The sequence below is a fragment of the Chanodichthys erythropterus genome, chromosome 9 (genome assembly GCF_024489055.1).
Source record: "Chanodichthys erythropterus isolate Z2021 chromosome 9, ASM2448905v1, whole genome shotgun sequence".
NCBI lineage: Eukaryota > Metazoa > Chordata > Actinopteri > Cypriniformes > Xenocyprididae > Chanodichthys > Chanodichthys erythropterus.
Window position 1 is genome coordinate 18,749,282 of NC_090229.1, and position 22,887 is coordinate 18,772,168.

Consider the following 22,887-nt stretch of genomic DNA (forward strand, 5'->3'; position numbering starts at 1 on the left):
GGTAAAAGCTCTTCAAAATCCACAGGATTTTTACAGAGAACCACTGTCTATAGGACAATGTAAGTGATTATTGGTGCACTTTAACTATGCATATTCTTTTTATACCTTACTTATCATTTTAGAGTTAAATCAAGTTTTCTACTCTTTCTCTTCTCTCTGTGGGCTACTTTACTCATGCACCATGGCAGCTATGTTCAGCTACTGCACTAGCATGTTCTCTCTTTAGACTCCTGGTGATGATAAATGCAGAGAATGTATTGACTTTTATACCAACAATGGGGCCATCCCTCCATGCTATCATATTTTTCTCAGTCTGTCACAATACTGGTATTTCAATATAGCAATTTTACTCAGAGTGAGCGATTTAACTCCGCGTGGATCTCTATTCAGCTCCGCGTATTGAAGCAGTGGAGCGGAAAAAAACATTCCTGCCATTAAGAATCGTATGTTGATACTTTTGATCTCCATTGGTGCTGGATTTACAGCATAGTATACTTCCTCTTAGGTGGGGCAAAAGAGTTTGTCTTTTCACCTGAAGAATTGAGTTCTATGACTGGCTAAAGTCTTTTATAAAACTCTCATATAATTTTGCTGCGCAATTTCCTCGCCATTATTTCAGGAACCACAGGAAAACATTTTAAATGGCTCGATTAAAATTAGAGCTGATGGCTGTCCAAGACCACATTATTGAAAAATGAAATACACACATCGATGTATGTAAAGGACTTTAACAGGGAAGACTGCAAATGGTTGTAACACTTTTTGCATAGACTTTTGCTTTTTGTGATATTTATCTCAAACTTTGATGTAAGTTTCCTACATTTGTTCTGGTACAAATCAGAGTTTTTTTGTTTTTACATTTAGGTGAAAGTTTTAAATGTTACAATGAATCATACAAGCTAATCAGATCTGTGATTTAATATCCATTACCCTGACCATATTCTACCTCAAAACAGTTTCTGTACTGTAATTTTTACACAGAGACGTACAAGTTGTACTGTTAATGAGGGTGGCACTCATGTATAAAAGTGATTTCATCCCTGTACCTACTTTGTAAGTGGTTAAACTGACTGTGCTACAATTCAGGGTGTTACAACCATTCCCGCTCTTCCCTCTTTGAAAAATGTATTTTAAATTACAAACTCAGAATTTAAATGCCAATTTTAAATTGAATTTTCACTTCTCGTATAACAGCAGGACCCCAGAGACAAACAGCTACATATGGATAATAAGAATCATTATACAGTACCTCTGAGAGAAGATGTCCCTGTAGGGACTGCCATGCTGCATCGCGATGCCGTAGCCCCTGTCAGCCACATTGTTGCTCACGGTGTAGAGCGAACAGTCCTCATCGTTAATGGCCACATACTCCAGCACAGCTGCATCCCACACAAATGCAAAACGTCCGTACTTCACCTAAGAGGGTGAGAAAAAAGACACACATATGTACACAAAAGAACAGAAGAGTTAAGAGAGATGCAATGGAAATCACATTCAAAGAAAAACAGAGAGGCACATGAGGACGAATTCAAAACCAAATCAGGTAGGAACCAACTGTCCATAAATAATGCAACCAGGTGCTGAACATTCATCAAAAGTGGCTAGTCCACATAAAGCACAATTGCTGAAAAACAATCAAGCTTTAATTAAATCCCAGCAGGACCTCGCTACTCTTTTTACCATTGATTGTTTATTAAGTATGGCTGAGAAGCGGCGCACAAGGAGGTTTTACATCTTCAAACTTAGTTTGCAGGGTCGCTGTTTCTAAATTTTACTTCCAAGATAAGTTCAGCAGAAAAGACCCATGGTATAATATAGCAATGTGATTTCATGAGAATACGTGTGTATTTTTGCGTAAAGTGTTGTTCTACCACACGTACATTTACTCACGTTTTTATACACACAAAAACGTACAACATTGACGTATTTATAGCACTAAAACGTTAAAATACTTATGTATTAACAGCGATAAAATGTAAATCATGTAACGTAAAGTGTGAATGTATATGAATTCCCATGTATTAATATCAAAATCGTGGTATTGTTTTAAATCTGTTGTATGTATTAATTTGTCATATCGATCCATGGTTTTGTTGCATTTTTTAAATACAGTTTATTCATCTACTTAATATGAAATAACATTTCTGACATGATATTTCATTTGTTTGCTGTGCGACACAAAAGGCGTTTTCTTCTATGCAGCGCCTGACAATACAACCAAAAGATACACCAAAGCACAAATCACATCCATTTTATTTGTTTGCTGTACTCCATATCTTTAGAATCCATATGTTTGTAAGGAACAGATCGAAATTCAGCACAGTCAAAGCCCGCGCTCGTAATGATTTAAATTTGAAAGTTGCGCCCTCGAGAACCTTTAGGACATGGTTTACAGCACTGATATTGAATGCTTACTGGTTCTTACCTGTTTTGTCACAGATTGCGACATGCCATGTTTCAGTGGATTGATATTTGAAATGAGTGCATGTCTTCACGAAGAGAAGCCAGATTCATCATATTTTCATGTATTAATAAGTTAAATTGATTCTGCTCTGTACCCTATAAACTATTACCACCAGAGAGGACGGTTTCTGCAACTCCTCATTATTTGAACTACAAACTCGATTTCAAAAAAGTTGGGACACTGTACAAATTGTAAATAAAAAAGGAATGCAATAATATACAAATCTCATAAACTTATATCTTATTCACAATAGAATATAGATAACATATCAAATGTTGAAAGTGAGTGAAATGTCATGCCAAATATTGGCTCATTTTGGATTTCATGAGAGCTACACATTCCAAAAAAGTTGGGACAGGTAGCAATAAGAGGCCGGAAAAGTTAAATGTACATGTAAGGAACAGCTGGAGGACCAATTTGCAACTTATTAGGTCAATTGGCAACATGATTGGGTATAAAAAGAGTCTCTCAGAGTGGCAGTGTCTCTCAGAAGTCAACATGGGCAGAGGATCACCAATTCCCCCAATGCTGCATGAAAAATAGTGTAGCAATATCAGAAAGGAGTTTCTCAGAGAAAAATTGCAAAGAGTTTGAAGTTATCATCATCTACAGTGCATAATATCATCCAAAGATTCAGAGAATCTGGAACAATCTCTGTCCATAAGTGTCAAGGCCGGAAAACCATACTGGATGCCCGTGATCGTCGGGCCCTTAGACGGCACTGCATCACATACAGGAATGCTACTGTAATGGAAATCACAAAATGGGCTCAGGAATACTTCCAGAAAACATTGTCAGTGAACACAATCCACCGTGCCATTCACCGTTGCCGGCTAAAACTCTATAGGTCAAAAAAGAAGCCATATCTAAACATGATCCAGAAGTGCAGGTGTTTTCTCTGGGCCAAGGCTCATTTAAAATGGACTGTGGCAAAGTGGAAAACTGTTCTGTGGTCAGACAAATCAAAATTTGAAGTTCTTTTTGGAAAACTGGGATGCCATGTCATCCGGACTAAAGAGGACAAGGACAACCCAAGCGCTCAGTTCAGAAGCCTGTATCTCTGATGGTATGGGGTTGCATGTGTGTGTGGCATGGGCAGCTTACACATCTGGAAAGGCATCATCAATGCTGAAAGGTATATCCAAGTTCTAGAACAACATATGCTCCCATCTGGACGTCGTCTCTTTCAGGGAAGACCTTGCATTTTCCAACATGACAATGCCAGACCACATACTGCATCAATTACAACATCATGGCTGCGTAGAAGAAGGATCCGGGTACTGAAATGGCCAGCCTGCAGTCCAGATCTTTCACCCATAGAAAACATTTGGCGCATCATAAAGAGGAAGATGCGACAAAGAAGTTGAGCAACTAGAAGCCTGTATTAGACAAGAATGGGACAACATTCCTATTCCTAAACTTGAGCAACTTGTTGATGCCATGAAAATTTTAAATCAACTTATTTTTCCCTTAAAATGATACATTTTCTTATAAATATTGAAATTTGAATCTTCCACATCATTGCATTCTGTTTTTATTCACAATTTGTACAGTGTCCCAACTTTTTTTGAATTGGGTTTGTACTTTTGGTACCACTTTAAAAGAATAACACATTCTGTTATTCTTTTATTTATAACAGTATAGATTTAAGAAATGGTTATGGGTAGGTTTAGGGGTAGGATTAGCGGCTCAAAATATCGTTCTAATGTTATATTTGTTTACTAAAATTGTCATTTTCCTACACATTTCTGTCCATTATGTTTTATTCTTTTAACATTCTGTATAAAATGGGTAATATTAGGTTCGGGGTGGGGTTTAGGGATACGTTTATCTACAAAACAATAAAATGGAAATTATACATATATCTTTATTGCACGTTTTAGCACCTTTCTAAATGTACAAAAATTTACGTTTTGTGTCTTTGAAAGGTTACGGAAGTCTTGGGTAAAAAAAAAATATCAATCTGCTTTTAATGAAAACCAGAGAGCTTTCTTTTTCAATTCAAGACTATCTGCAGTTCAACATCCAAGGATATATTTTGAAGCGAACTCATGCTAAGATACGGTTAACTATTGATGTAAAATATGTACACACATTTGCGTGGGATTTTTGGTGGTAGACAAGTCTGGATTTTTAGGCAGAAACATTTTAATAGCCTTCTCATGAAATTTTCAGGCATTTCAAAACAGTCTGCAACAGGACAGAGCTAGATCAGAGAGACTGCCTTCAGAGAAAATCGCTATTAAATGAGTAAACATCTTATTTACTCCAAACGGCTTACCAGACATAGCGTGTAACTACAGGTCAGTCTGCTAAGCACTAAAATGGGCTGCAAGTGGCTCCTGGCTTCAGAAAACACTGAGAATATTCTCACATCGAGAGCTTATTTAGATAAGAGCAGCAGTCATTTCACTGCAACGAATGCAGATGCAACTTCACTGCTTACAGATATGAAGCTGCTCTGCAGGCTTCAACCGATAACTCTCATGTTCATACGGAGTCCCTTTAAAAGTGTTCAATATGCTTGGGTGCTTGTTTCAAAATACATTGCAAAGAGCTTTAGAAATGGGCCTATTACAGTTTTTAGCAATATTCATTATATCAATATTCATTACGTAGGTATTAAGAAATTTATGGCTGGGGGATATGGCCAAAACAATTATCACAATAAACTTTTCATATCAGTCGATAACAATAATTATAAAAAAAAAAAAGTCAAATCATTATTTCTTTCAAGTTCAAAGGCAGATTTGAGTGAAAGTTGTAAACCAGACAGTTAATTGTGGTTTTATAATCAGAACATGACAAACACTTGCCAAACAGATGAACATTTTACAAACGAATATTGCATGTTTTGTCTCTTAGAAATGCACATTTGACAGTATAGCTTGAGATAAGTGACAGAAGTAGTGTCATGATCACCAGTTGGACTGCCCTGGTTGGTCATTAGAGGGCACTCCAACCCGGACTGTTCCTCACCACACTTTTGGACTGCATTTCCCATAACCCACTTCCTGGACTCATTATCCCGTTCATTGCACCCAGCTGTTTTGTGTTTGTTTATTAGTGTCTGTCTATTTATACCTGGTTTGTTTCTGCCTTTGTTATTGTGGTTTCATGTATGGTCACTGATTTCTCTGTTCTGGTTTTTCTTTGTTTTGTTTAGACTGTTCGCTGGATTTTGACCCTTGCCTGTTTTGGATTACGTTTTGGATTACCCCATTAAAGAGCTGCATTTGGATCTTATCTTCTTGTCTCTGTGCATTATGTGACAAGCAGTAGCTTGAATTGGTATGCAGATTTCATGAGGACTCATGAAATGTCCTCATATTTCATGTTTACATCGTAATACCAGTGTAATAGCCATGTCGTTATATAAATTTGTTTCCTCTTAAATCATAAAACGTGTGCGCGCACACACACACACACACACACACACACACACACACACACACACACACACACACACACACACACACACACACACACACACACACACACACACACACACACACACACACACGCACACACACACACACACACACCTCACAACAGATCTCACCACAAGTTGAGAAGCTGAACAGAGATTGTTTTGTAATACCGGAGGCCTTATTCTATTGATTCTAATTCAATTGAACTCAGGCAGCAGAGAAAAAAAATGCCTGTGGTACAATTGCAGGTGATAAAATTGCCACAACTGCATTATAATGGGCATGTGACAGAGACAAGGCCTGCATACAGCGAAAAAATATCCCACAGGCTGGAAGTGGCAAAAAAGGTGAGAGAAAGAAAGAAACTTCTTGACCCAGAGCATATTACAGACAGAAAAGTGAAGCATGTCCTGCAGCCCTTCAGGCTATAGCAATCATAGGGGCTGTGATTTTAATTGTGCCAAGGTAATTATTTCAAGCCATTTTCCCTAAAGCAAACAATGCGCAGTGCATCCTAATCAGTACATTGTTTTTAAAGGAGGCATCAAGCACATGCCCTCATTAGATTCATATTCACCCATACATATTCAACGTTTCCTCCTAACAACAGGGCACTGAGTTAAAGTAAAGGCACACATTGGATGTGACTGTATTGGAAATGTAGTGCTTGCAATGCTCTCATGGTTTCAATGGCTTTGGAAAATGACAACACTCTATAAAAACCAGCAGGTTTCCTCTGATATTTGGTGAGAAGTAAGCCCTATAGTATGAAACAAATCAAAGCTTTTATGAAATCAATAACTTCCAAAAGGACACAGCTGCATAATTTTTACAAGGTACAGAGGTTGTTTTTTAAAACCAAGTTCATTCAAAGTTACCCAAGTGAATTATGTACACACTTATACTGCTACACCTTTATTGCGGACACATATTTAAAGGGTTAGTTCACCCAAAAATGAAAATTCTGTCATTAATTACTCACCCTCATGTTGTTCCACACCCGTAAGACCTTCGTTCATCTTCGGAACACAAATTAAGATATTTTTGATTAAATCCGATGGCTCAGTGAGGCCTGCATTGACAGCAAGTTAGAGGGGACCTATTATGCCCCCTTTTACAAGATGTAAAATAAGTCTCTGATGTCCCCAGAGTGTGTATGTGAAGTTTTAGCTCAAAATACCTCACAGAATATATGCTGCATGGAGATAGAACAGGTATAGTTTAGTTTAATTATGGTTATAACTTATATTGTCTTCTTGTTTTTATCCACTATATTACTACAAACCAGTTTACCGATAAGTTTTTTAACGTTTATTGTACTTCACACAAAATATGAAGCATCCGATTTCACTCTAGAAAATCACCGTAAGAGCTTAATAAAACACAGTGCAAATGTGCATTAAAATATTATCCATAAACTCTCTCTCTCTCTTGCATTATCATCAACATACACAGCAAAGTACACAGAAACACTCGTTACAACTAACACTAAACAAATATATAAGACCTTATGCCTTTTCGGGTGGTGCTTAATAAAGTGGTAAAATTTATATCCGTAAATCAACTCTGATGAACTGTAATAAAGTGCTCTCACCTTCATTACTGCCGTATCCAGTATCACTCTGGAGACTGTGAGCTGGATCATGAACAGTTTACTGATCTATCCTTGAGTAACAACTTTTTAGCACAACCTCTGTTTTGTATTGTACCTTTGTATTGAAATTCATTCACAAAGAAGTCCGGTGTGAAATGATTCACGCAGACATAAACGAATTTCGGTAGAGTTGAGGGAGCATTTTCTTTAGAAACAAAATTAATCCACCTCGTCTTCAGCGGCTCCGATTTCTGGAGTAAATGGAGAGAGCTATGTGGATTAATCCATCCAGCTACAGAACACCTAAAATGCTTGGGAGACATCCTCGTCAGTGCAGCAAAGGCGGACTGTGAACAACTCGCTGTGAACTCGCTAAGGGCGGTTCTATGTTAAAACGGCAGTGTCTGTCAACATTCGTGGGTGGGGCCTGTGGCTAAAGTGACATCACATTGCCAGGAACCTGCAAATGGCTTGTTCTGAGACAATGCTTATGATTTATGGGGATTAAAAAAAAAGGAGTGGTTGGATTTTTATCATTATAGGGTGGTTGTGTACGCACACTTCCAACACACATTTATGTCCAAACACCATGCAAAAGTGAATTTTGCATAAAAGGTCCCCTTTAATTTACACTTTCAAATGCCCAGAAAGGTACTAAAGACATTTAAAACAGTTCATGTGACTACAGTGGTTCAACGTTAATGTTATGAAGCAACGAGAATACTTTGTGCGCCAAAAAAACAACAACAAAATAACGACTTTATTCAACAATATCTAGTGATGGCTGATTTTAAAACACTGCTTCATGAAGCTTTGAAGCTTTATGAATCTTTTGTTTCAAATCAGTTATTACATAACTAAAATAGCCACAAGGGATTCCCTGGTGGCTAAAACTTCTTTTCATTTTGCACATTTGTCCTTGAGATTTATAATCATGTTTTCTTGAACAGCTGCCTTTTTATGGCAGTTTATACTTTATGAATATAATATTTATATATTAGATTTATAATTAAATTCACAACTTAGCCAAAGACAGTCGTTGGAGGGTGTAATGCTAAAAGCTTTATTTTGTAGCATTCATCAGACTGGTTTTGAGCAAAATATATTGGATTTGTGTTCACTATTCTTATTGGAACCTTAAGTCAACCATAAGGAAAAATTAATTTTTCCATTTACTATATTTACAAAAAAACCCTTTTTGATTCTCCATTTTAGTTCTTAGTTTTAAAAATATATATTTTTCAGGTTTTAACTATAAAAGGTCAAAAGCATAAGACACTCCAGACACCATGCTCCAGAGAACCCGAGGAAGTGTGGAAAGAGGCCCGCTTCATTTGATGAAGGAGGACATTCCTGCTGAGTGATCATCTCCCAGGACGACATTACTGAGAGCCAATCAACTTTGTCCTCGGCTTTCCTGCTGAGACTTCTTCTAAAGGCCTAGGCTCAAGGTCCCAGAGGCCATTGTGCCAGCCGCAAGATTTTGAACATGGAACAGCCTGACCTCCATTAAGGTCGGCTTCATTCTGTTTCGCGAATAGGTCCCGAGCGACAAAGTGGGATCTCTTTCATTTCTATCAAAACCCCTTTTTCATTAGATCCATTTATGTCCATTTTATATTTAATCCATATTCTTTCAGATTATAATTTAACACATACATGATTAACAACTTTACTGAAACTGTTTGTATAATTGCTACTTGTCTCGACTGATGTTGTTTGTATTAAAAAAAAATCTGACAAAACCTTAAATGTATCATTTCCAACTAAGATGAACTCCCTATCACAAGCAAAAGTCAAGAGATAAAAGAGAAAATTATACTTGAATTATACTTTGCCTTCATTTAGAAATGCAAAGTGGTTAGCAGTAATTTTAGGGTCAATGTGCTGATTAAAAGGATAGTTCTGTAATCATTTAAAATATATTTTGAAGAATGTTGAAAATGTTTTCATCCATACAATGGGCGGGGGCGTGTTTACATTAATGGGGGGTGTGATCGCATTCTGGGGGGAGGGGGACATACTTTCCCATATGTACTTTAATTGTATGAATGAAAATTAATAATAATTATAAAAAAACAATTATATATAAAATTAATTAAAATCTATCTATCTATCTATCTATCTATCTATCTATCTATCTATCTATCTATCTATCTATCTATCTATCTATCTATCTATCTATCTATCTATCTATCTATCTATCTATCTATCTATCTATCTATCTATCTCTGCATACACAGTCATCTGGCAATTTTTTTTTTTTTTCAGTAGAGAACCAATTAAATTAATTTTATACAGAGATAGCATTGAGGGTATCATTAATTAGCTTTTTTTTAGAGGTGGACAGCTGAGCAACGGTCTTTACAAGCTCTCACGCAGGGCACACTGAAATCACACACCCAGGTGGCCTGTGCTCGAATCTGCACTCGATGGAGACAACATGGAGAGACACCAATATGTGACAACTTCCTCTCCCGTGTTTCCTCTCCTCTCTAATTGGCTTTGAGCTGTCATTAGTACTCTCTATCCTACAGAAAATGAAGGAAAAGCAATTAATAGTCCATCACAGACCATATGCAAAAGGACGTACCTCTTTCCCAAAGACAGGATCTATAAGGGAGTGAGGAATAATTAGGCACAGATGTTTGAGAAACAGTCCAGGACAGCTCACTGAGCTAGAACTGAAATACTGTTGCTAATGGGATATGGCATGAATCTTTATTTTTATTTTTTTCACTCCTCTATTTCAATCTGTTGTTTTGCAATATTACAAATATAACTCCTTACAGACTGTTCCAATGCGAATAATAATGGAGGAAAATTCTCAATATATTCAGAAAATATGGCTTTAGAAGACAGTGCAGTCTCTGTAGTATGAAGAGATATCACTTTGCAAACCAAAACAAGCTTGTACATTCACTTGTCTTAAACCACTTATTATTTCTTAAAGGGATAGTTCACCCAAAAATGAAACTTCCGGCATCATTTACTCAACCTTCATGTTGTTTCAAAACTGCATTACTTACTTTCTTTGTGGAACATAAAAGAAGATATTTTGAAGAGCTTTTTTGTCCATACAATGACAAAACAATATCGGACCCCATTGACTTTCACTTAGGGGTGTAACGATTCATCGATGCATCGATTAGAAATCCTGACGATGCATATGCATCGATCTTGAAACATGTTTTTTGAATCGTGAATGGTTTATTTCGGTCGATAATCGATGTAAAATCCAAATAATCGGATTAATCGCGATTCTATAGTGATTCAGTGCTTTAAAATATATAAACATTAAATTACTACATGCGCAAATTGATGGAGACCTTGTGCGCCATCATTTTGCGCCTTCCCTCACAGCTCTCCTTCACAGACACGCGCGGCTGCACTCTTTACCACCTTTCACTGGATTGCGCTCGTGATCTGTCCGTAACCCATGTTTGAGCTCTCCTCAGGACGACCACTGCTGTACACATGAGCAGATGACAGCTCTCTTTTAAGACAACAATAGTCCTGAGTCAAACTGCTCAAACCATTGATAAAGCTGTCAAGTCATTGCACGGTCGCTACTGTTGAAATAATACGCTTTTATTGCGTGGAAAAGTCGGAAATGGTTCATCGACATTACCTGAGCAGTTTCAAGGCGCGCATTTATTGCATGGACAGAGCAAACAAATAATGTAAGTGTCTAAATGCAGCATATGCACACTTCAGTGAATGATAAATGAAATTATAAGCTTAATGTCGTTAAACTGAATGTACAAAGGAAACTGCTGAAATAACGACACCATTAACAACACTGACATAAGAGCGCGCGGTTTATCCATCAGATGCGCGTTAAAGTTGCGTTCGTTACTATAGCAACAGTAGAAACCCAGCGCGTTTTCTTTCAGAATCACCATAAGGAAAATGTTCCGTATAAAGAAAACAAAGAGGGCTTTTTACTATTCCGTGAAGAAAAGTTAGTTTAAGATTAGTTGGGAAAGTGCATGATAGTCTCTATTTTTAATGTACCTGGAACACTTTAAAAAGGTTGCGTAGCCTTTAACACTATCCTCCACTATAGTTAATATGAACTAGGCCTAACAATACTTTAAAGCCCTTTTAAAGTTTTGGCTTATGTAAATTTCCACAAATGCCAATTTTTATAGGCTGTTAAAATAAAGTTATGAAGCATCATTGAGAACTAACATGAACTAACATTAACAATGGACAAATTTTTTTGTTTGTTTGTTTTTGCCCTTACTCTCTGACCCCCTGAAGGCCATTGTGTAATTCACACCCTGACTAAGACACGTTGAGGGAAGCATTTCATTATCCCTATAAATGCATATTAAAATGCAGAATCGCATCGAATTTTAATGTGAATCATCTCGAATCGAATCGTTCTGAATTTGCAAAAATCGTTCTTGAATCGAATCGAACACCTATGAATCGTGAATCGAATTGAATCCCTGTCTACCCAAAGATTCACAGCCCTACTTTCACTGTATGGATGAAAAAAAAGGGGCCCTATTTTAACTAAGCGTATGGTCTAAAGCACACAGCGCAACTGCACTTGGGCGTGTCTGAATCCACTGTTGCTAGTTTATTTTTAATATTTGGCATGTCTGAGTGATGCTGTGCGTCCCTGTGTGTGTAATAAGCAGAGTGTATGCCCGTTGTGCACCCGCATATAGGCACATATTACTAATGTGCTCTTTAAATAACAAAACAAATATTGACTTTAGACCAGGATTCAATTGGTCAATGGTGCAGTCATTTTTCAGTTGCCTCAAAATAGTAACGCGCCAACAATGTGCCTGAACCCACCTTTTTTTTCAAACCAGCATGCCCATGGGTGCACAAATGGGCGCAAATGCAGGTGCAGGATGTGAAAATGATAACTGAATCGGGCTGAAACTAGCAAAAAACACTTGCGTCATGTCTAGTGCTGCATTGCGCCAGGTGTGTGATAAGGCCCAATATCTTCTTCACTGTTCTCCAGAAGAACGAAATATTACGGTAAGTAAATTATGTCAGTTTTAATTTTTGGGTTAAAAAACAAACAAACTATGACTTAATGGATCATTTGAAAAAGTAGGAAGTACTATTCAGTAAATATAACAACTTAAAAAAAAAATCTCATTATGTCAAAGTCACAGTTGTAACATTCTGCAGTCATATACTATTCAATTTTTCATAATGCTCCAGCATGAAAATGGCAAACAGCAGTGCGTTCAGCAGGGAGTGGACATTTGCGGGAGAATATGACGTGTAGGCTATTGATTGCTAAAACAGATGAATTATGCCTCTGACATTTAGTTGAAGTGGTGAACCACAGAAAGGAGTGTAATTCTCATTTTCGGTTTTCATTTCTTAAAAGAAAAGCATTGACTCATAGAAAATGTCTATCTACTTCGGAATAACAATAATAAAAAAGATGTATGAAGGCCTATATTTAGCCAGGGCTGGTAGGAACATTTCTTGACAGGAGTCACCCACGCTGAATCAGAACTAGTATAGTGTGCCAATTCTCATCGATGTCTTCTAAATCTTAATCCTTTTAACACTCCTATTGTCCTTCCTGTATTGACTAATCGATCAGTTTTGACACTATAGTCAGCAGTTTGTGTCAACTAGACATGGATTAAATGTCTACATTTGTGCTTGTTTAATACATGGCGGCAGTAAAAGTAGCAAACAGATTAACTGTAAAGGAAAATTACACGTAGATATACTGTATGTATATGCTCACAGAAAAGTGAAAAAGTGAACCTGGAGCACATTATAAATGAACTAAAGACATCTGAGACACTTTAAGTGTTCAGACACATGGCAAAATTCTTTCTCTAAAATTACTCAAATGTGCTCAGTGGCTGACAGAAAATATAAGTGAGTATGATGATTTTCAGTATGAGTATGATGATGCTCTGCCAACAAATATAATTTCAAACAAAGACAGATGAAGCAACCAACGCCCGTCTCTGAACAACACGTTTGGCTCCTGAATTAATCAGTGTGTTTTTGAACAAATAGTTTGAGTGGATGATTAATGAGTCACTCATACTTGTTTGGCTCCTGAATGAATCAGCATTTTTGAACAAATTGGTTGAGTGAATGAATCATTGACTTGCTCATAATACATTCACTGATTTGGTTCTTGAATGAATCAGTGTTTCTAAATAAATCATTTGAGTGAATTATTCAATAACTCATTCATAAAGAACATCACTTGTTCAATTCCTGAATGAATCTTTTTTTTTATGTATTTGAATGAGTCAATGACTCACTCACAAAGATTGTGACTTGTCGCTTCCTACTCAAGTAACAATATAACCGGTAGAAAGATATCCTCACCACTAAAACTCAGAGTGACAGTTTGTGAAAGTCACATTTCTTTTGAATTTTCAGCATTGTTTAAATGCCGCTTGAACAAACAAACAGATTCAAGGACTCCTACAGCAAGCTTCCACCTCTCCAAGTGCTATGAATGTTTGCACATACAAAACTAAAATACAATGGTAATTTTAACATTGAATTTGAGGCTATGTATAAGCTGAACTGTTCTTTTGATCATTTACTCAAGCACACCAGGGTTAGACATAGCCTTCAAAAGAAAAGAGAAGAGGGTCTGTGCATATCCTTTTGAGCTTCCCACACAAAGGGCAAAAGATAAAGCAGTTAAGACAGCCATGAGACTGCAAGTTTAGCCTCAGAGAATATAGAGATTGATTGCAAAGAAAGTCGTCTTACCTCTCTGCAACAACACTTTTCTTCCGCTCATGCACAAAACAAATATTTAACAGATTATTTGAGCAATAATATTTGTTTTTTAAGGATATAACTTTTACACCCTTATGCAGACCTGCCAACCTTGGAAACATTTTTCGAGTACCAGTGTGACGGGACGGGACACAGTTTTTTTTTTTTTTTTTTTTTTTTGGCTATATACAACTAACCTGACAGTTGAGTCTTTTATACAGGTTTTGTAATGAAAACTAGTCTAAAATTAAGAAACCCTTAGAAAACAGTAACATTGATTTTACATGTGATTCATTTAAAATACTTAATTTATTATTCCAATATCCAAATATTATAGCAATATCCAAATATGACAGTAAATGCCACAGGCATTTACTAGAAACAAAGGGTTTCTATTTGTAACGTGCTGTCTTTGAACAAGACAAACATTCGCTGATTACAGGTTAGCCAATACAAACATATTTATAGAAAGATTGACAATGAATAGAAAGGACCAATAAGAGCAAAACGCATCGAGTATTCAAGAATATCAAGTAGAAGTTAGTCCGACATATAACGAGGGGTTGTGTTAACTGAAGCGTCCGTCATTTAACGAATCTTAAAAACACGAATGGATAATTCAAATTGTTTTCTGACAGAAAAATAACACAAGCAAGAACAAATTTTAAACCAAGCACGGCAATTTTCATTTTACAATGATCTTCCCTCTCTCTGTGTGCGCGCGCATTTGTGTTTAGGTAACTAATATGCTAGTTTTCATACAAAATAAGTAGGCTATATAACAGGTACATAATTAGGTACTTTAGTTAGTATTAACACAATAACGCAACACATGTAGGCTACGTTTCTCAACACTGACAATAAATAAATAAACGCCTGTTTCTCCAGACTCGTGCTTGTCAGTCAGTCAGTCACACATCACAGCATTTTTAAAATCACTAAGCCATATAGCGATTTCAATTTTATTTAGATTTGTTGTTCAACATAACTTGAGCATTTTATACCCATTTACCTTAAGGAGTCAGAAGTACCGTGACTAATGCACTGTCCTCGCTTGAGAATGCAGTCACTGAGACAGCAGCGGGAGTGGAAGGAGGATCGAGCAGGATTTTGTGTTGCTGTCGATTTGCATTTTCTTTTTATTGATAGGCCGTACGCATTTGTCAATCATCCCCGCTTGCTATTTGGGGAAATGAACCCAGTGCTATAATTGGTCAAACTCTTTCTTTTTGCTGGATTTGAGTACTACGCGTGCACAGAGGAGTCACCGGGTTTTTGCGTAGTATAGAGTGACAAATCGTACCAGCGTACTTTGAGGTCAAAATGCGTACCCGCTATGCACAATGCATTCATGTTGGCAGGTCTGCCTTATGTTATTTCAAACCCATAAGACTTTGGTTAAACTTTGAAACACAAATTAAGATATTTTTAATGAAAGCTGAGAGGTTTCTGTCTCCACCGAAAGTCTAGGTAACCAAAACTTCCTAACAGATCCAGAAAAAGGTCATAAAGGCCTCAGAAAAGTAATTCATATGAATCGAGGGGTGTAATCCAATTCTTGTGAAGAGATACAATTGCCTTATATGGGTTTGGAATGACATAAGGGTGAATAAAGGATGACAGAATTTTCAATTTTCCTTTAACTCCTAGCAAAAAACAGCCAAAGACAAGTGGGAGAAAGAAGGGAGTGAGATCAACCACGATTTGAAGTCAGGTCACCCACCACCACGTCAAACACTGAATCTGCAGTCTACCTGCCAAACCTTGGACCTCACCATTTTTTTTTTTTTTTTTTTTTTTTTTTTGATGTTGAAACGTTATTGTTCTAGTCTAGAAAGTAATGGCTCTTCTGCATTTCTTCAGATTCTCTCAGTCTATTTGTGATGACAGCATGGATCAGTGGATGCATCTTGTTCATGAAGCAGGAAAATACAGGCTTCACTAAATCCCTGCAAAGATGGCAAGAAAAAGCTGTCAAAAGTCCCTAGGACATAGACATCCTGACATTCTCACTGATATGAGTACACACATGCACATCTTTGAACGCATGCATGCTCACACAACCTGCTGTATAATCAGAGTGCTCCCCATCGCTCATGTGGCTGTCATCTGCAGAGCTCCATCTCTGGTCCTCCTCACAGTTGCGACATACACTCTTCATGAAGCCCCTGTCCTCTGCACTGGGAGTGGCTGTGATGTGACATTTTATGCTTTTTACTCATGCTGAGATGACAAAGATATAGAGTTCCAGCAAGCCTGTCCTCTCACAACTGACAGCACACTTTCTTCCGACTTCAGAATAATTTAAGGTCGCACACTCTGGCTCTGTTCCAAAACCTAGCGAGCTTCCTCCGGGCAGTGTCTTAAGGCATAACAGACACACTCCAGATGTGATGGCTAGTAGCATTTGCTAAGCTAAAGGTCAATTAGCAAAATTTTGCAGGCAAAAATGATTCATTGTATAGAAAAACACAGCTCTCACAGAAGTCACTTTCAATCCAAGCAGCTTTCTGTTAGTCAACATGGTGAATCCGTGAAAAACTTGAACACGTTGCGAACATCCCTATTAAAATTGTAAAAATTCACACTGCATGCAGATTTTGCATGCAAAAATTTACTGAACAACATTAAATGTGAACATACCTGATCAGTGTGGTAGTCCAATAAGTATACAAATTCATATAAGACACCAAAATGATTGTATAATAATATTTTTGCATTACAATTAACTATATTTGCCAATACAATTTAGTTTTGAAAGAAATATAAGCTTAATTATGATCTTAATTTATCTTATCCCATCTGCCTTCTTGGATTTTGGGCCGGATTAGAACCCAGAACCTCTGGCACGCCTAACAAAAGTTCTACCGCCAGACTATTAGAACTCACGGATCATGGATCTACTGTATGTATTAATTCACTACCGTGAAGAATCTCAGGACTAACAGTATATTATTTTATAGTAGATGTAAAGTTGAAACTATCACATTAAAAATGAGTTCTATGTCGATAAATTAAACTACGGTAAGTGTACTACTGAAGGTCACACTTCTCACTCCTGTCCCACCCTCTTTTTAAAACAAAGTTATGCCAATGGCTATAACAATAATTATAAAGTTTAAGTAATTGGTCTAATTCTAGAACACCACAGCTATAACTAAATGACTCAGAGGAATGATATTGTAGGAATCACTTTCAGAATGATTTTTTCCCCAGTTGATGAAAAATAAAAACACTGGCAGCCAATCAGAATCCACCTGGATTTAATAAGCCTAAGCATTTAAAGTGACAGACGACATAACTGAAGTATGTACTTATAATAATCGTTTATTGGTGTGGATGCGACAACTGTCGTGTCTAGTGTAGACAACTTGACCCTTTTGCAGTTTGCTTAGCAACATGCTGTCAAAGCTCCTAAGATTTGCAAAAGAAACTCCTCCTGTTTGAGTCATCTGATCTCATAAAAACTGGATTAAACAGCTCTAAATAATAATAAAAAAAAATCATGATGTATATAAGTGTGTTGTGCAGATAAGCCAAGTCATAGATGTCAGATTTGGAAAAATGAAATTCGACCGGCACTTACAATGACAGAAAAAAGCAATAATGTGCGTAACACACAAGCATTCACAACATGAGACAGTGGGGAAAGGTTTCACGGTGTCATTTGCGATTCAAGCCATGACGTTACTGCCATTTCTTTACTGTAAACCATAATGCTCAAAATACTTAAATTGAACAAATTAGTTCAGTTAAATTAAGTGCTGAGTAATTAGAAATTTCTTTTTTCTTTTGAGTTCACAGCACTGATATATCTCAAGTAAACTGATCTATTTCATTGTTTTGAGTTGTAACTCATTTCTTTTAATTTAGACGAACTTAAAGGGCACCTATTATGCAAAATTCACATTTACATGGTGTTTGACCATAAATGTGTGTTGGCAGTGTGTGAGCAAAACCACCCTAGAATGAGAAAAATCCACCCAGTGTTTTTTTTACAATCTCAATAATTCATAAGCACTGTCTCAGAACGCCCTGTTCTAAGATTGCTCTCACTGTGACGTAGAATTGTGCTAAGCCCCACCCACGTGGTTTGATTGACAATCTGGTTTTGGCATAGACCCCACCGTCGGTGATCTGTCAACCATCCTCCATTGTTTCAACGACAGCCGGTAATGTCTCCTAAGAAACATAAGTGTTCTGTTGTAGGATGTAATAATGAACACAGTAGTTTTCACTTACTTCCGACATCAGAGCCAATGAAAACGCAGTGGATGGATTTTATTTACGAAGGAAAGGCGCCACTCAAAATTCCAAAATACGTTTATGTTTGCGCGAATCATTTTTTGACTGACTGTTTTGAGAACGAGGGTCAATTCAAAGCAGGTCTTGCTTCAAAGTTAATCCTCAAGTGTGGATCGTTGCCTACTGTTCGCGATCCAACGTCACCTCCAGAAGAAGTAAGTGTATTTAATGTTTTTTGAGCAAATAGTCATTTCAGTCGATGTCAGCCAATTCAATAACAAATGCGTCTAAAGTTGCTGTCGTCGTCGTAGAATGTCTGTGTATATAACTTAAACCTTGTTTGTATAGTGTGTATCTAACGTACTTAGCAAACGTTATCACAGTATTTGTGTTTGTAGTTTCAAAAAATTGCGTGAACGTTATCACAGTATGTGTGTGTGTTGCACATCCATAATTGCAAAGGGGACGCGATTAAAACTCTATAAGTACATAAATGTATCAAATAACCATTCAGAGACGTCCTGCTCCATTCTCAATTGTGTTTCTTCTGCCGGAGTCTCTTCATCATCTGAGTCTGATTCCGGTTCAAACATGTACGGCTGAATGCCATACAAAACAGCGGGTCTCTCATTCTCAGCCATTCTGCTTCCACCGACTGTTTATTGCCATAGGTATGCAAGTTACGCCCTCATTCAAAGGCAGGGGGATATGCAGCTCATTTATATTTAAGGTGGTACACACCAAAACAGCTCTTTTTAAAACAGGCCCCAAAAATGACATTTTCAAATGGTTATAATAAATTAACTGTGGGGTATTTTGTGCTGAAACTTCACAAATACATTCTGGGGACACCCAAGAGCAATATTACATCTTGTAAAAAGGGGCATAATAGGTGCCCTTTAAGTTTAACTGAAACTGAGCTGGGATTTCTATTTCCCAGCATGCTCTGCCCATGGCACTCGAAAGGGAGAGTAAATGCTAAAATAAAGTGTTATAAAATGTTTTTTTTGCACAAGATTAATGGTAAGGGAGATTTAGTATTGATTAATGTTTTGTTTTGCTAATTTAGAAGAGTTTCTGTTAATGTGGGTTTTTGGAGTAGCGCATGTGGCTTAGTATGAGAGCAGGTAAGTTACATATTTTAAGTTGCTGTACTCATTCAGTAAGAGCTATACCATGCTATTGTTAACATGTTAGCAATTTAGCAAGTTGCCATTTTTTGTTTACAGTGAAGTAAATAACTCATTTGATTTGATTGCAAGAACTCAAAATAATAAAGTTAATTAACTAAATATTTTATGTTAATTGCTCAAATCAAAATCTATGAGTTAGCTAACTTCAAGTTATTCCTACTTCAAGTTAGGAACAATTAACATGGGTTAATGAGTACTACAAACTCAAAACTTGATAGTTCTGCTTGCTTAAAATTGAGAACATCATAACTTAAATGTGATGTAACTGATTACCTCAAATATTTTGAGTTAGCCCAACTTATTCGGGTTTACAGTGTTTTCATAACCGCTAATACACACATGAATGCTCATGTTTTGTAGATAATAACAAATGGTTTGTGTGTATTCATGTGCATGGAAGTCTGGGTGAGGCCCAGGTAGTACTTCTAAGAATGGCCGTGGTCATTTTCTAAAATATGTGCTGGCAAGAAAGAAATATTTAGGATCACTACCCCTTTTCTACCTCTTCTTTCTCGACCTGTGATGTATTATTTTCTTTGCTTTCCAAAAGTCCATTAAGGCCTGGCGGTGGGCCATCTTGTCTCCCGCAGACAAAGATAAAGATGTGGTGGAGGGATGCAGGGACAGACAGAATGTGAATGAGCAGGGCATCGCTGGAGTTCACCTCAAGAAAATACACACACACTCACCCCTTGCTCTGCAAACACACAGTTTCCACAAAATGTATGCGGCTGCTGACACTTAGATACTGCTGCCCTGGTCCTTTTAATTCATTTACAATTCAATAATTGAACTTTGTCTCCTAAAAAACAAACTGAAAAGAATGCTGGGTGGAGGGGCCATTCTCTTTCTCACATCTCTGCAGGAATACAGAAGTGAAATTTAATGATCCAATTTGGGTCATCTTGCTGGCAGACCGGAGGGTTGTTGAGCTGGAGATTAAACTCATCCTTTAAAGGCTGTTTGTCTTTTGCTTTTTTCTCACACTGATGTTTCTCTCTGCAAATTTATGCCCTCTGCATTAGCGACATTCCCCTCATTTTTTTTCCCATGTGGAAGTGCTGCTGTGTGGGCTTTCCATTTCCCTAGTAATACAACACATTTGTCATTAAGATTCACCGGAGTGACTCGTTAAGAGTCTGATTGAGAATGTTTATCTGCATGCAGGAGAAACATCACTCAGAAAAATGGCACTGTGAGCTCCAGAATTTACTTTTAAGTCAGCCATTTCTACTTTAAAGAAGGAATTTCAGCCTTTGCAACAATTCAAACCTGTCATAATCCTTTTTGTTTTTTGGAGTGTCACACCACGAATAAGAGACCTCAGACATAACGCTGCCTTCCAAGTCCTCCTGGGAAGTTGCTACTTACAGGTTCGTAATTCTAATGTATGTACTAGTGATTTTGGATGTAATAAATGTTGTTGGGCAACATGTCTATTTTCCCCTCTTACTTCCTGACAAAAAGTAGCTTTAGTGTTAGTACACTGGTTCCCAATCTGGGGTCTAGATATTAAATATCTATGCAAAAAAACTTCAGTTTCTATCAAGGTTCCAAACAATCTGATCAGAACCAGCTGATAATCACTTCCATTGATTCGATACGCTGTCTCGAAACTTGCCAATCATACTGTAATGATACAAAAGTAAGTCCACTGAAAGGAATAATATTAATATACATCATCTGTGCATGAGGTAGGGCCTTAAAAACATCAGCCAATCATTTGTGTGATCATCGCGTAAACGATTGGCCCTCTGGCTTGTCAATCACTGCCATGACGTTCCTTGTGAGAGACGTGCGCGGCTGCGCGCTCCAGTAACTTTCCACACTCCACAGGCGCCGCATGCAATGTTTTTGTCAGGAGACAGGAGTAACAACTGCAGATTATGAGTTACCTGCGGTGAGTCCGACATAATGGTTCCACTAACACGACACAGCAAATGCCGGTGGTAAACAAACACTCGTGTTCCAATACTCGTGCAGAAGTTTTGGGAGGCGTTCCCTCGAAATGAGCTGTGAAGGAGGGGGGTTGTTCTTACGCATGCGCTCATTTCAAAAACTCACTAACAGTCTTTGGTTTCTCAGTCAACGAAAAGATCCTCTTTAGCACCTTTAATAGATTCTTTATGTAGCAAGTTTTCCCTCACAGAATAGGAGTGAAGAGAGACTGATATAGGAAGTAAGGAGTAAAAAGAATATTCTCCATGCGGTCAGATGTCCTGCCAAGTAGATTCAGTCCTCTGAGCTCAGTCTTTCCTGAAGTTCAGACCGATAATGGGGCCTAATTTCCTTTTAGATCAACCCTCCTGAATTAGATCTTATTTTAATTTCAGTTTTCAGTATATTGCTGTATATGAATATGTGTGCATTTAAAGTGACAGTCAAAGTAAACATAGCTTCACAATTAGTGTCGCTTCTTCAATTTTTTTTTTAAATGCTCTTATGTTTTCTGAACACTTATCCTTTCTCTTTGGGTTCTTCTCTGTGTCTTTCTCCTGTCCGACCCTTCTTTTGAAGCTTTAATGCCAGCTCATTCCATCAGATGCCTATAGCAACAATGCTCCATTAAACCTATCAGGAGGAAGAAGACAAGTCTTGGCAAATGCAGGTTTAAAGCAACATTTCCATTCTACCTCTCCTTCTCTTGACTAATTTGTATCTTACCTGTGATGTCCAGTCTCAATTATCTTCCCCTCCCACATTTCCTACACTATCTCTCCATCTTCTCTTTTTGGCATCAAAAGCTCTTTAATTTTTCTTTTTTTTTTTCTTCTGATTTCTCTCTTTGAGTGTTGTAAGTGGAGTAGGGTTTAGAGAGTTGCTGTAGAATAATGACTAATATATAGAATATTTAAAGTGTTATTAAGCAGCACAACTGTGTTTGACATTGATAATAATAATAATAAAACAAATTCTTGAGCACCAAATCAGCATATTATAATGATTTCTGAAGAAATATGTGACACTGAAGACTGGAGCAATGGATGCTGAAACATTCAACTTTGCCATTAAAGGAATAAATTACATTTTAATATATATATAATTTAAAAAAAAAACTGTATTTTAAATAATATTTTTATAATAATAATGTTTGTAGCCATGGTGAGCACAAGAGCACAATTAGCAAATGAAAGGCACAAGTAAACTAGTCAAGATATTTAATAATCAAACACATGATGAGGATGTGAAAGACTGAGAAAGCTCGGAATTCCA

The 22,887-nt window shown here is 37.2% G+C and overlaps 1 protein-coding gene across 1 annotated transcript in view; it reads right to left on the minus strand.

Annotated features, from left to right (window-relative positions):
- grid2 (glutamate receptor, ionotropic, delta 2) overlaps window positions 1–22,887 on the minus strand; it is a 495,660-nt gene that overhangs the window by 25,905 nt on the left and 446,868 nt on the right. Inside the window, exon 14 of the mRNA XM_067393754.1 lies at window positions 1,250–1,416. Within this exon, the coding sequence (XP_067249855.1) occupies window positions 1,250–1,416 (167 nt within the window). The remainder of the gene's footprint in view (window positions 1–1,249; window positions 1,417–22,887) is intronic.